This window comes from Lepisosteus oculatus, chromosome 2 (assembly GCF_040954835.1).
Source record: "Lepisosteus oculatus isolate fLepOcu1 chromosome 2, fLepOcu1.hap2, whole genome shotgun sequence".
Classification (NCBI taxonomy): Eukaryota; Metazoa; Chordata; class Actinopteri; order Semionotiformes; family Lepisosteidae; genus Lepisosteus; species Lepisosteus oculatus.
This window is the reverse complement of record NC_090697.1, coordinates 73,137,249-73,152,952: the sequence shown is the minus strand read 5'-3', so window position 1 is coordinate 73,152,952 and position 15,704 is coordinate 73,137,249. Positions and strand designations below refer to the sequence as shown.

The following is a 15,704-nucleotide window of genomic DNA, read 5'->3' as shown; positions in this document are numbered from 1 at the left end:
ATGGTTTTGTATTAAAAGGCCTTAGGTAAGTGGAAATAATAGGAGGATAAAAATGCTGTAATATTTTTTGTTAACTTACGGTAAGGCAGTACAAGCATGTTGGTGTGCTATATATCTTTATTATCTATTATATGTTGAAAGTATTTTTATTTATTTTGCCTTTTAGTGCAATTTTATGACATTAAGAATGAAAAGGCATATTAGGCTCATCTGGAGATATTTTTAGGGTTAGTGAAGTCCAGACTAGAGCCACAGCAGCTCAGTGGATCAGAACAATGTGAGAGAGGATTGCTTGGCTTGAGTAAACATGAATGGAAAACCTCTTTTTTTTCCAGAAAAATAATTCTTTTTAAAACAAAAATGAAAAGTCTTAGAAATTTAGAATTTGAGGTCACTGACCACCAGTTTGACCAACATATTTTGTAAATATTGGTCTTTTAGCTATTTCTTTCTGCTTCTGTCATATGATCAGTTATTCCCTGCAAATGTCCAATATTTCTTCATTTAGTCTCTTTGTCTTGCCAAATCCTGCTTTTTTTGTGGCAAAAATGTAAAAATCAAAATAATGTATTTTTTTCTAATGAAAACGTGGACATCCCATGCTTTTTTTCAACAACATCAGTTCTTGTTCAGAGGAAAAAAGGTTCACATAACAGACTACCATACTCCCTAGAAAACACTATTTTTATTCTTGGTAGAATAAAAACAGAAATTAAATCTTAAAAAAACACAATAGGGTTTACTGCGGGGACATGTACACTTGTATTAAACTATTGCACAAATTATGTTGTCATAGGAGATTTGTGTGTGTTTTTATATTGAAGTCAATTTTTCAGTCATACTATAATTTAGAATACCTTGCAGCTGTTTAAATTCTTTCCATGGCACTCCTGGCCTGCTCTAGAAAATATCAAAGACTCACAAACTCTCATCAGCTGCTACTATGTTAAAGTACCCATGTGTGCCCAGACACTGGCGCCCTTGGGCTGAGGTAAGGAGTATGCATTAAGTGACATACAGAACAAGCCTGATTCATAGACATTACCCACTTCTCAAGGCTGTTGTTCAGCCACTGCTTTCTGACTATAAATGGGACAAAGGCATTTTTACCTTTTATTTTAAAGACAGTAAATGTGAATCACGATGGGCAAGCTATGTAGTATGCCCACAAAAAGCCAGAATCTTTGATACACTTTATTTACATTAAAATGACTCAGCTGCCAGCACTGTTCATATTAAGGTAATTCATTGAGAGACTCTAAGTAACAGCATGCCAATGGAACAGTCTCAATTCGAACCCGTGATCTCCAAGCTATACATAGAGTGAAGCCATGGGGACACAACTGTTTGTCATCCACCATTCTTTAGGAACTCTGCCGAGATTAAAGCTGAAATTGTCATTTCTGTGTAATGTATTCTGCATATATAAGCTCAGGTGATAAGAAATTAGACTGAAGATTACTGGGAATCAGTCCAACACCAAATACCAATGTTACTCCAGGATGGGGAAGAATGAGATTCTGTTCCAGATGTATCAGACATCTTATTTATAGCAAAACAATGACAGAAGCTTTGGTAAACCTCATGGATGTAAGGGAAGCTTCACTTTGTTGGACTCAGTACTGCACATATAATATTTTATAATAATATTTTAACTATATTGTAAATTCTGCCCTGTGATCTCATAAATGCATCTTAAATAACAGGAGATGCCAAAACACAACGACCTACACTGCTGACTTAGTCACTAAACTGCCCAGTTTTTAATGAACGGGAATACTGCTCATTCACAACATACTAAAAAGCTTTAAAAATATCCTAATTTAAATCCAAATAATAGCCTGAGGAAACAGAATACTACCAGGCTCTACATTTTTTGTAAATGTCAACTCTATGAATAGGCATTTATGTATAATGTCCTTAACAAAAAAAAAATCTGAAGTTGGTATTTTTGTTTATAGCCAATATTGTTCTTAGCATGTTTACCAGGCAATATCAAAAACAATTAAAATGAAAGCTCTCTCAAATGGTGAAAAGCTCTTTAGAGTGTTCAATTATAGTCATTAGATTTCATTACATAATATTGGTTAGCCAATAAAAACAATAAGAACAAAAACTTTTCTGACCCATTTACAAGTACACAAGCCATTGTGATAAATAGTACCCCAGCCCCCTGCAAATTGCCCAGTTATTGAATTGAACTCAACACAATTCATGATTGCCATTACAAACATGGAACATGAAGATGATCCAGTTTTCAAGAAAAACAACAACAGTTCAAAATTGAACAATTCAATTGCAATGGGCAGTTCTCCATGTCATGGCATTTTTTATTACAGGCTTCAGAGATTGTGATGATTATGAGCCTAGAGTAGTTAAAGATCATGTAATATTGATGTTACTTCACAATGGATTGAGGAAATATCATATTCTACCTTACGTACTTAGCTATTTTTTCCAATAACACAAAAGCAAAATAGCTTCAGAATGATGTAAAAACAGAGATTAGTAAACACTGGAAATAAAAAAGGATATTGGAAGAGAAATGACTTGAGGAAATGTTCTCCCACTAGAATACATGTCTTTACATAATCATCACAGTATATTACTAATTTATAAGATAAGTACAATTACTAAAAAGTATTTTATTCTTAAAGATACAAGTCAGACATAAAGTGCAGAGCAAAATAACGGGAATATAAGGCAAATTGCATAAGCATAATCACACAATATTATCTTTTACACATCTGATATACAGTAAGTGGATCCATAGCTTTTAGAAATAATTCCTTGCATTTGAGTTGCCTTATCATATTTGGGATTTCATGTAGCTGTGAACTGTCTCATCCTGAAGCTTAATTTGCAAATATTCAGACACAAAACATATTTCAAAAGGTGTGCTTTCAGTGATCTCCAGCTCACCTGTAAAGTAAAGTGAAATTTACTTTTAGTGACACATTGGAGTGCCAAGTCTCCACTAGCCAGGATCTTATAGTTGTGACCTCTAGTGTAAACCAGGAAAAAAAACTTGCCTCAACAACATGCATTTAACAAGATCAGCAAAACAGCATCAACTTAGTTATAATGATCAAATATAATGTTGGCAACAAGGTTTAATTAATACTGACAACTGAATTCACTGCTTTAGGTTTCTTCCACCAGACCTGAGGACCACTGGAATCAGAAAGCAAATCAATTACCTACAATAAAAAAATAAAAAATGCAAGATAGCAGATTTTTTTAAGCTGTTCTGACCACTACCAGCAGTGCAGAATCCCTTTGCTAACAGTTTTTTTTAAATTATTTACATACACACACCTACAAAATATATACATTTAAAAGACTCAAAATGTTTGATTTCTGCTTTGGCTTGGTTTTTGCTTAATTCTATTTTTAGGAATTTCGTGGCTTTTGAATCTAATTCGTGTCATCTGTATAGTGTATAATAATAATATAATAGTGTATAATACTATATAGTGTATAATAGTGTATAATAACACTTAATGAATGTGCAGTGTTTCTAGGGTTTTGCATCTGGAATAAGCTACCCAGCCATGTTGTTGAAGCTGATACCCTGGCTTCTTAAAATAAACAGCTGGATGACATTGTTCAATCAATTAGATACTTGGAGCCAAAAGGGCCTAATGGCTTACTCTTTCTTGCAGCATTTCATATGTTTTTTTTTATCTATGGAAATCCTCTGTATCATCTTAAGGGTTAAATACAACAATATCTGTGCTCAGTAACAGTTTCTGCGTATTTGAAACAAATCTAGTTAACTACCAACCCTCCCCACACTTAAGGCAAATAATGTTGCAAACTGGTTAAGTATGTGTGGAAGGGGAGACAGTGTAACTGTTTACCTAACAGGTTATTTACATAGCAGACTGCTCTTGTTAAATTCTCATGGTTTGCCTGTTAATTATCGCTACCAACAGCAAACAGGAACATCTGCATCACTCAAGACACTGGGAGAAAAACAGAGAGAGAGGGAGAGACAATCTGGAATCCGAGTTTAGCACTGAAGGAACAAGCTGTTAAATGTATTTCTCTAATTGCCTGTTATTGATGAGAAACTGCGAGGCTAGAGGAGATCCTGATTGCAAGATAGCTAGGGAGTTGCAGAGGTCAAGGCTAATCTGGTGAGCAGAAGAAAAGTTCTTTCTATTTGAATGGTCTCTGTACCATATTCCCATCTGTTGTGCAGTGTCTATCATTATGATCATCTTCATCACCCTTTTAAAGGTAAAGTTTACTGTAAAATAATTATTCAACTATAAAACATAACAGTTATTATTCTATATAATATAATTCCAAAAAGAACAATTTAAGTGGAAACCTGAGTTTTATTTTACATAACTAATACAGGGTGTATCTACTGTGTAAGACCAAATAAACCATCGCCATTTGCTTAGGTCTTGCAAGTGAAGATGACATAGCAAAAATGGTGGATGTACACTCACAGTCTAAATGCTTTTGGGCTCAATTACCCCATATCTGCACTCAGAGCAGAAAGTCAGTGAGCTGCATGGCACTGTGATTCCAGACACATGCCAGACTGAATGTTGGGTAGTATAATACAGGAATACATGGATAAAGGCCAAGATCAGAGCGTATATAGAAAGACTGACTTCAGATTCAGCCATCCATTCATTTTCTAACTGCTTTATCTAATATAGGGTCTCAGGAGAGCCGGACTCTATCCTGGCAAGCGGTGGGCACAAGGCGGGATTGATCCTGGATGGGAGTGCACACACAGACTTAAACATGCGCGCCCTCACACCAGAGCCAATTTTCCCAGAAGCCAATTAACCTACCAGCATGCCTTTGGACTGTGGGAGGAAACTGGAGCACCCAGAGGAAACCCATGCGAACCTGGGGAGAACACGCAAACTCTGCACAGATAGCAGAAAGAGAGCAGATCACGGCTTCCACCAAAGCGGAATCTGTTACCCAATATGTTACAGACATTTTGAAGATAGCAAAAGTCAGGAAAAGTCGTGAACCTGATCACATCAGTGGGCCGGTACTGAGGTCATGTGCTGAACAGCTCGTTTCTATATTTCCATTATATTTTCAAACTATCTCTGAACCAGCAGAAAGTACCCCCAAGTTGGAAATGGGCATTGATCATACCAGTTGCAAAACACACAACCCCCAAGACTATAATTTCAGACCAATGGCATTGCTGTCACCACAAGGTAGAGCAGTGGGTGGGAATCATATGCCGGGCTAAAAGAGGAGTCAAAGATGCTATCCTGATATTACTGCATCTCTTATTGTCATGGTGGTCATCCCTCCTCTAGAGGGCGCTCCCACATTTATTGTATTGTTTTTAGTTTTTGTTTTAGTACTTTCACCTGTGTCTCGTCCCCTTTTTGTTATTTAAGCCCGGTGTCTCACCGGATCACTACGTTCACCACCTCCTGTCTTTCAGCCCGACCGAACCCTGCTGTGTCTTTCCCTGATGTCCTCCTCCAGACTCTTCCGGATTATACTATCACACATAGGATCTTTAACTACACATTTCACGGGAGTCTGACCCGGCTCCCACGACATTTATAGTCACTTCTAGAAGGTCCCAAGACACACGTCAGAATTTTATTTATAGATTTATTATCAGCCTTTAACAAAGTTCAACCACACTTCTTAATGTTACTCTCAAATTTTAATTTAGACTTTAAGATTGTACTTAGACTTTTTATCCAATTTATTATAAAGAGTGGGAGTAAATGGTCTTATATCAGAGCAGCTTTGTTCTTCCACTGGGTCTCTTAAGGGATGTGTTCTACCCCCCATCCTGTAATTCTTTATACAGACAGCTGGAGAAGCCCTTTTGAGGACAGACACATCATCAGGTTTGCTGATGACTCTGTCATTTGTCAGTCTCCTCCAACATACAATAGACACTGATCAGGGCCTGTGGTGGAAGCAAACCTTTGTTGAAGGGTGTAACAACTCCTTTCTTCAATTTAATGTTTCAAAAATCAAGGACATGGTCACTGATTATAGAATGCAACCACCATTTGCCAAACCAACTGAGGAGTCACTGAGGAGCAAGACATTGAATTGGTCAAGTTCTAAATATCTTGACCCTAGATCACAAGCTAACCTTGGAGAAAAGCACAGATGCCATACCTGTATGTAAGAAGAGCCAAAAGTGATTGTTGTTCCTGAGAAAACTCCACTCTTTTAATGTGTGTACTACAGCAATGACTTAATTCTGCAGAACCTTCATTGAACCTATCTTAACATTCCCTGCAGCCACCTGGTTTGGTAACCTTCAAAGACAAAGTAAAAACAGACAGAGATAATAAAGGCAGCCAGCAAAATTATTGAAGAGCAGCAGCTTCAGCTGTCAGACATCAAACAAATAGTGTGGAAGGCCAATATAATCACTGACTGTCATGGTTGCCCCTTGCACAGGGACTTTGAGCTCCTTCCATCAGGGTATGGTATTTGACTACCTGGATTCAAATGCAGTAGAACTACGGTCTTTTCTAATCCCATTAACCTTCATAATTTGGACCATCGATTGTATATTTATATTATTTTCTTTCTCATCATACATATATGTCTCTTATTTATCAATAGGTCCATGCTATTTTAAATGTATTGTGTTATGTCTTTTACCTGCCTGCAAAGCAAATTTCCCATCTGGGACAGTAAAAGTAAGAAATTAAAGTAAGTAAGCAGGTAGCCCAGAAATGAAACCCAGGGCCCCAGCGTTGCCAGGCAGAAATGCTAACCACTGTACCACCATGCTGCTTATAACAGTTTCAGTACATTTTAATTCAATGTTAATGATTGACAAACCTGCCATGATGATTTCAAAGGAAACAATTGTTACATTATTGTTTGTACAACATCTTATTAATAAAGATGAAGTAATTTGGTTCTAGCAATTCAATTTTACATGCCCCCTTGAACTCAGTTTACTTGTTTGTTTCTTCAGTTTTTGGATGCAAATCAGCCCTGGTTTCGTACTTTCACATGAGGCAGTCTGAGCATCAGCAGGCACCTGATAGATCATGCCCAGAAGCATTGTGAATTGGGAAAACTCATCCATTGATTGTTAATATCCCTCCAGGTGGGTTGAATCAGTAGGCTGAAATGGGAAATTCTAAATCAGCAAAGAATTCTAGGGGTCAAAAAATAGCCCCTCAAATTAAAGCATCAGGATTCATACACAAAAAAGTATCCCAGAGGAATCTGGATATAATTTAACACTTCATAATTCACACACTCAATTGAGATAACAAGAAAGGGTCAAAGGATGTCACTTAGCCATTCCCAGCAATTAAACACCTCCCACTGAGGGTACCCATCACTCAGAATACTCATTAACCTCTCTGACCAACCACCATCCTTGACACCACAAACAGCCCAGCACAGCAGCCAATCACAACTCAAAGATTTGATGGCAACACCCACACAGCGGTGGAATATTGAACAGCTGGTTAGCGGCTGTCAGTCTAAAGAGCCAAAAATACATCACAGTGGACAGAACAAAGTTAGGAAGAGACAGGAAAAGTACTCTGGGAAAACAAAGTACTGATTGTCCGTAATAGATCCCCATGGAAAAATCACTACTAACAAGAAGGAAATTAAACAAATTGGATAATCAAAACATACTGCAGGAACTGATTCAATTACCCTATATCACCCATGACCAATTCTCTCTACAAATAAAGGATGTGCTTATAAACAGCAGAATTAAAACCCTATAGCAGATCCATCACCCAAATGGTTACTGTATGAACAAGTAAGTCAGTAACCGACACTGCGAGAAATGTCATAAAATTGAGAAAAGCTATAAATTTGTCCCAGGTACTGTTGATCATCAGAAAAAAGTCCTCAATAGGATAAGGATAGGCAAAGGATAGGAAAGTCTGAAAGCTACCAGTTAAGATCCATCCTAATGGCACATTCCCTTGGTAGTTGACTTGTTTTGTTGTTCAAGCCCTAGTCTGCCTGGTAAAAAGTACTGTACATGCTTAACGTTTTTCGGTTGTGGACAGAGATGAATATTCCTGTGACAAGATGACAAAGGGTTAATGGAATAGTGTTACCATTACCATTATGAATACTACTCCTAGCAATGCTGAGTTACTGAGTTTTTATTTCATGTTAAAAGTTTAGTATATGGCTACATTTAAAGGGAAGGAAATTAATGTGTTATTTAAAAATTAATTATCAGTGCTCAATTACTTTGTGTAGCAAAAGTTTAATAACCTACTATTAAACTGTACACAATTCCTGCTAAATATCCAGTTATCAATGTTATAATGTGAGTTGGGAAAGCATTTTTGTGTTCAATATATTATTAATCAACAGAATATAAAATTGTGACCTTAAAGCACACCTTAGAAAGAATAACAAAATTTAAAACCCTGTATTGTCTTAAAGAATCTCAGCGACTACGAGAACAAATTTGTCACCCTTAATTACACATAAAAGCTGTTTGTTCTCAGTTTCATTTTTTCTTAATCTACTTGGCTTTTAATAACAGAATGAATCTTAATTAATGAATCAAAAATCACCAGCTTAAGCAATAAGCATTCTGAAATAATGCAATGAAGACTATTAACAGTAAAATGATTTTTTGTTTATTTAATGATATTGTTGCTTTTTTTGTTCAGACCTTCACCAATATACATTTTACTCTGTGCAATGTTTGTCATGTAAAAAATGTGTGACTATCCATTAAGTCTATGTGCTGTAAATATGAACATAAAGAATGATAAAGATACTGTATAAACACCTTATTGACAACTGATATCAAAGCAACTATACTGATTTTTTTTTTAAGCTACTGCACATAACACATTTCATTCAATTTGGTCTACTATCTATATTATCTTAAAGAGTTATACATTCTATTGCAATAACTATAATAACTATTATATATGGGCCCAGTATTCAAATGATTTTATGTAAATATGGGATTACTAACACTTTTTTATAGGAATAAAATCCAAAGGAAATACTGTAAAGGCAGTATTTTAAACCATTGTTCATGTATGTTATAGATTTGTGAATAAAGCCCACAGTATGTGCAATATTCTGTTTCTCCCTATATTCCACTGGTGTTTTTTGTGAAACAAACACATCTATCCTATCCTTAAGCACCCTCGGGAATGTGCACAATAAAGATTTTTAATGCATTATTTTTAAGAGTGCATCTTAATGTATCATATTAATTAAGAAGTTGAGTCACACTCGCTATTAAATATAAGACATTCAAATTTAACATTTTAAAATACTAAAAAGACAAAGAGCTGCAGCTTCAAAAGGCAGAAAACAGCATTTTGTAGAGCCAATGTTCTGAACCAGAAACAAAACAGATTGAAAGTGAACCATATCTGCTTTGGAAGAAAACCATGGTGATTTAATTCACCACTGCGATGTTTAATTTATTCAGCTTTTATCCTGTGTGCTTGCTTTTACATTTAAAAGCTTAAAGCTCCTGTGTGTAAACAATCAGTTTTGTTTCCACTCTGTATTACTGTTCCTCTGTTGGTTTAATAATCAAACCCCCTCCTCCCTGCTAAGATCAAGATGTAATTCCTATGTTGAAGGGCCAGTGCAGGCCATCAAGTAGCAGGTAGAAGAATAGATAGTGGAAGTACTTATTTTCCTGGGGCTCGATTGTTCAATTGGCACTCTCCTCCTCCACCAATGTGTGCCCCCAGCTGGATGATGCAACAGCAGCCATAGCGCACCAGTACACTGACCAAACATCTGCTATCAGTGGGGGGGGAGCAGAGTGATAGAACCAGTTCATAGATGGGGAGTATTAGGAGGCCATGACTGGGAAAGACCAGGTGAGAATTTGTCCAGGACACCAGGGTTAACACCCCTACTCTTTTTGAGAGACGCTCTGTGACCACTGTGAGTCAGGACCTTGGTTTTATGTTTCATTGGAAGATTTGCTAACTATTGGACAATTTACAGTATAGTGGTCCCATCACTATACTGGGGTGTTAGGACCCAAAGAGACTGCCGGTTGAGCGACCCCTACTGGTCAATCTTATCTTTCCCAGAAAGTCTCACATCCAGGTACTGGCCAGGCTGACACCTACTTGGCTTCAGTGGGTTGCCAGTTGTGAGCTGTAGGGTGATATAGCTGTTCGCCTAGTGCTGCGAGAGCTAGGTAGGCACTCAGAGAATCCTTTTCCTGCCATGCAACAGTATCTTGCACTGGCTTGGTGTTGTGGAGTCATGCAGGGTGTGTTTGGCGTGGAGGTGGAGCTCTCGATTGAGAAAGACGTGTTGCCTCACACACAACCACAGTTGAGAAGAGAGAATGTTAACAAACCTCAGCTGTGGGAGTGGTTTAAGGGGGGACTAGAACACTCTTTTTATATTTCGAGGTTAGAAAGAATCAGCATTGAAGTGTGCATTTCAAGCCACAATAAATGTAAAATGTGCACAGTAACATGTAAATTTTCCAATTTACATTCACAAAATAGTCAATTTCCAGGTATGCGCAGCACCATATTCTGCGATTAGGAACAATGCAATCACACCCCCATCAAACAAAGAGCCAATAAAACTTCCGGTGACTTGTTATGGCCTCATTACATTGTCAAAAAGCTTGTGAATAACTCTCTTTTAATCTGCTAGAAATATTGCTCTTGATTTCGAGACAATTTTGCCAATAAATACTACTTACGTGTTAACTCTGCATGCAGATAACATTGGAACATTTCTACAGTGAGATGTCTGCTTCACAACCTTTACTTATCAATTCATACATCACATTACATTAGTCAATACAGTGACTAGTGAGCAGGAAGGGCTCATAGTTCATGATTTTCTGCTTAATTTCAAATTTTTAAAATTGTCTATAACATCTATAGCATCAGTTAATTTATGTTGTTAACATCAGGAGCTGTTAACGTCAAGGCTCTGCCTATTGCATCCCAGTCTTGCAGATCTCAGGTAGATGGCTGGGTATTGCAGATGGCACCTGGAGGACTAGCATGGCTGGTCTTTATTGTTTTAATTCCAGGACAGGATTCAGGTTAAATAACAAATCATTTGTGCAAGCTGTGTGGCACATAAAGAAATAAATCTAGGTCCTAAAGTATACTCATTTAGTCTCTAAGTACACATTTATTCCAAAATAATTACTGTTTTCTTTAAGCAGCTTTCTCAAGGATCCCATGAAAACAGTTTACTAGACTTGAAACCACATCACGTTCTCAGCCTTCATCCCACTTGTACTTAAGGTGCTGTCACGCCCTCTACATCTAGAGGGCGCTCCTGCTCTGTCCTGTTCCTAGTTTCCCTGTGCTCTACTTGTTCTTCCAGTGTGTCTCTTTGTCTGGGGCTTTATATTTCCGGGTCTCCCTATCCTCCTCGCTCGGCATTGGTATGCGTTGTCGAGAGGCTCACCTCACCAGGTCGCCCCACGTCTGCTATCTGAGGGCTTAAGTCTCGTTTTGACTCCGCCTGATATCTTGAGCCCGGATTTAACCCCTGTGTTTGCTCCATTTCTGCCGCTACGCATAGGGTCCCCCCGTCTCGCCGGTCTCTCTCCGCGGCTAGCCCCTGGCTTCTGTGACGGTTGTTGTTTTTTTTTGCTTTCAGGTCACATTTTTTATTTTTTTTTGTAAGTGCATGTGACTGGACTAGATTTCCAATGAATTAATCCCTTTAGAATATTCGCCTCAACTGCACCTCCTAGATTCCGTATCTGTTGAAAACTATTAAACAAATGAGAGACTTCATGAGACTTCAGAAATGGCAATTTACAGAACAGAATAAGAAAAAAATACAGCATTGACATTCAAATGAATTGCAGGGACTACTAATTAAAAGCATTACCACTAGAAACAACATTACCAAAAGACATCGGCATCATCCAGGCTAATGGAGGTTCAGATACCACTTTAGATGGACCTACAGTAAGTGATACAAATGTATAAAGGAAATTAGAGGGGCCTACCAAAAGCAGGTGAACAGGACCAATCTACCCCTAGAATCTAAACAATTCAAATCACTACTTTTTAACAAATAAACGTTTGGCTGCAGTTCCTTCTTAACATCTGTGGAGAGTCTCTCAATGACAGTGCAACAGTGTGGGGCATGAGTTCTGGCTGTGGACACCTGACTGTAAGTTCATGCATTCAGATTCCAGGTGGGAAGAGGCTGCTCTTGAACAATATACTTCGCTCAGACTATTTTTGGAGATGTTTTTGACTGATGTATTAAACCAAATTAAATGTGCAGTGCATCAGTCAACCATTAGATATCACTGAGGATATTCTACAGAGTTTCTTTACATCTTTAAATGATGAGTACCATCTCCACACAAAAAAAAAAGTGGGGAAAGAGGTTAATTTCAACAATGTAATAGATGCTGTATGTGGACTTAAATGAAAGATGTTTCATAGAAAGACACTTGTAGATTTTGGCCCTTTGAACAATTGAAAATCATCCATCACTTGGAAACTTCTGGAAGGCCCCGGGCACTAGGTAAAGAGAGGACTTTCTGGCACCAGGAACGTGGTACACATAATGTCATTCTGGAAAGAAGCGATAAGCTTGCTCTTTCCAGACTGCAGTACCCCATCAAAGTCTTGGGCGCCATTTTCCAGTCACACATTGAATGAACAAAATTGTCAGAAGCTGTAGAACTTTGTTCAGCATTGACATTATTTTGTGAAACTACATTTGATATTATCTTGCGAAACAGGAGGAAAACAAAGAAGAAAATTGTTACTGCAGGAGCGCACTCTTAGCTCATCTTCTTAATGCCAGTGGCATTTTATTCTAAGATTCTCATAACCACCCTGCCTAAAAATCCAGTGGTTTCAACAGGAACAGAAAGGAAACAGCTGGCCTCTTTTCCATCACAATCCACAGAGGCACTTTGACCACTGGAAAACTAAAGCACCATCAGATCAACCAAGATGGAATATTTAAATAAACCGAACGGAAATGTCAGCCATCAGCAAATTTACAAAGAAGAACTTCCGATATCAGACCTTAACAAAACCAAGGACATAGTCCATTCCAAGTTCATTGACATTTAACCTTGGAAAACAAGGCATGAGAATTTGCAACCAGTTATCAAGTCATTCTAAGAGGTCTTTAGCACTGAGAAGGAACTGATTCAAGATATTTCTAAAGCAGCTCTAAAGCTGTGAGGATGATGACTAATTTGATATTTTTATTCTGTAATTATGCAAGAAGCTGGAAACATGCTAATGAAAAGCACATAGGGGGGGAATTCACAAACTGGAGCATTCCAAAGTGTTTTTAGCACCAGTTTGCACTTACTCTTTTATATGGTATGTACGTGAGATTTCTGATTGCCAAATCAGCGCTTTAAAAAAATCTATATTAGCAAGCTTAGCTTTTCAATTAAAGGCCCAGTAGCAGCCTATACTTAGAGCACACATTGCTAGTCTGCATCACTGCAGCTCTGAAAAAAATAACATGTAGAGCACTTACAGTATTCGTTTGCCATTTTACAAAATAAAAGGCTGGACCCTGTGTTATTGTACTCGTTTAAACATTATTTTTTCATTCACTCAAAATAAAACTCCACTTATGTAAACACAAGGGTGATTAAGACATACTGAATCACTCTTATTTGTGCATGAGTGGACTTTTCTTAATTGATTCTTACCCTTGACCTGCACTTCACTGCTCTGAGCAGGTGAATATGTTGAGAACCCGTGAAGGTATTGTTTACTTCAATTTCCCTCTTTTCTTCTGTACACTTTCATGTTCTGAATTTAGACGTATGCATAGGCGTCCTCTCAAGAGGAAGATTGTGATGCTTCTTTTGAAATGAAAGGATTTAAATATTTGATTACGCCAATTTGAGGGAATAGCGCGCTGAATAAAATCGCCATGTTCTTCGAATTGGTTGCAGCAGGCCGAGACAGACAAGCAGAAAAGCGGTGAGAAAGGAAGTGAAGTAAATTAAAATATAGCATTTATTGACCAAAGCTGCATAGTAAAAGCACTTCCTAGGTCAAAGAGCAACGCAGATCCGTCAGCCCATTCCCCTCGACCCAGAGTCAACATGATAAAACAACGGTTTTCTCTCTCAAGAACAAACATGGTGAAATACAGCATCCATCACATGAATTCTTCTAACTAATCCACCTTCTGTATGTTAGAAGCTTCCACTTTTCATCCACTGATTGCTCAGGAACCTGTGATCCTATACTGATGAAAACAGCCACTCACCTTGGGCATTTTGTCAGTGGAGTTCTTACCCTCATGATTGACACTCCAGAACTAGTGGTAACACCTAGGTTGAAGGATGGATACACAGGCTCCTTGGAACAGGAATTTTGCCACTTACCATACATGTACTGCACACTGATGAGCACAAGACTGGAGAGAAATGGTACTGCTAGGTGCTAGATAAACTGGATAAACTATCTAGAAATCTAAACTATCTAGATAAAATCTGGTGAAAGCCTGAGCCTAACATTGATGGAGTACTTCTGGTGAAATGTGCCATTTCACTGCAAATACTGTTGTTTAGAAACACTGATCCCACAGTAATCATAGGTTTTACCAATGAATTACACACCCAGATCATTGACTCAAATTATAAATATAAACAGCTTAATATATTCTTTCTGATTCTGTATTGCATTTGATTATAAAGGCGGGCTTGTCCAATCTTTAGTGTGCAAAACAAGGTTTGTGTGTGTACAGTTACGCTATGAGTGGTACATTTGTATGTTTTACCCTAGCCTGTTTCCTATTGCTTTTACTTGCCTCTTGGCCTCAGAGAGAATTCACTGGTAGTAGGCAATCTTCAACATAGTTAAAAAGATGCAAAAAATCCAAAAGCAAGAGACTCACAACAATGTCAGCTACCAGCCAGTGCCTCCAGTATCTGCGTGTGGGGTTGCTACGACTTGGAGCATCTGGATCCACCATGATCAGGACATACTTCTGTTTCTGAAAGAAGAAAGGCCACTTCAAGTGAGTTAACCTGAATGTGACTGTGGCTGCTGAAGTCACAATTAGGTCACAAGGTTTTCAATTGTTGCTTCAATAATTGGATCATTTCAAAACAATGTACGCATTGATGTTGTTGGTGAGACCTGTGAGGGGACGTACAGCAGAGGAGTAAGACAAATAGTATAGATCCATTACTAGTAAAGAGCTTATCCTGGTGAGAGCTGGGCAGAGTTGGAGTCAACCCCAGAAACAAAGGGATGCAAGGAACTGAGAGCACATTAAGAAAGGAAAAAGAAATGGAAAAGGGAAGTGATCAGAAGAGGGCAGTCCTGAGAATGAATGTCATGAATTATCATGTTAATAAGATCAATCCTGATTATAGAATACAGTTTCATGAGCATTCATCTGCTCTTATGGACCTGCTTTATGAACAGCTCAGGGTAAGTGAATTATTACATTATTTTCTAATTAAATTAGAAAATAGAGGCTACAGAGGAAGGAAAGGAGACGTATTCTTCAAATTGGAACTGCCACCGTGACACCTTTTTCAATCCTTCTTTTATTTTATCTTCAGCCATCGAACCAAACAAATAGATTTTTGTGTCCTGTTGAGCATTAGAAGTCATTTTCAGTCTCTTAAATACCTACCATAGCACCACTGCTCCTGAGTGTTCTGATCGGAGGAGATTGTAATAGACTTTCTAATGTTAGCCTGAGGGAATGTGAGGCCAATGTTTAACCCTGTGGGTCCCCAGGAT

The 15,704-nt window shown here is 37.9% G+C and overlaps 1 protein-coding gene across 3 annotated transcripts in view; it reads right to left on the bottom strand.

Annotated features, from left to right (window-relative positions):
* The window catches only part of LOC102688494 (phosphatidylethanolamine-binding protein 4), a 121,862-nt gene that overhangs the window by 53,732 nt on the left and 52,426 nt on the right, over positions 1 to 15,704 (bottom strand). For all 3 annotated transcript variants that reach the window (XM_015348463.2, XM_015348521.2, XM_069183183.1), the window contains exon 4: positions 14,845 to 14,943. In XM_015348463.2, coding sequence (XP_015203949.1) covers positions 14,845 to 14,943 — 99 coding nt within the window. The remainder of the gene's footprint in view (positions 1 to 14,844; positions 14,944 to 15,704) is intronic.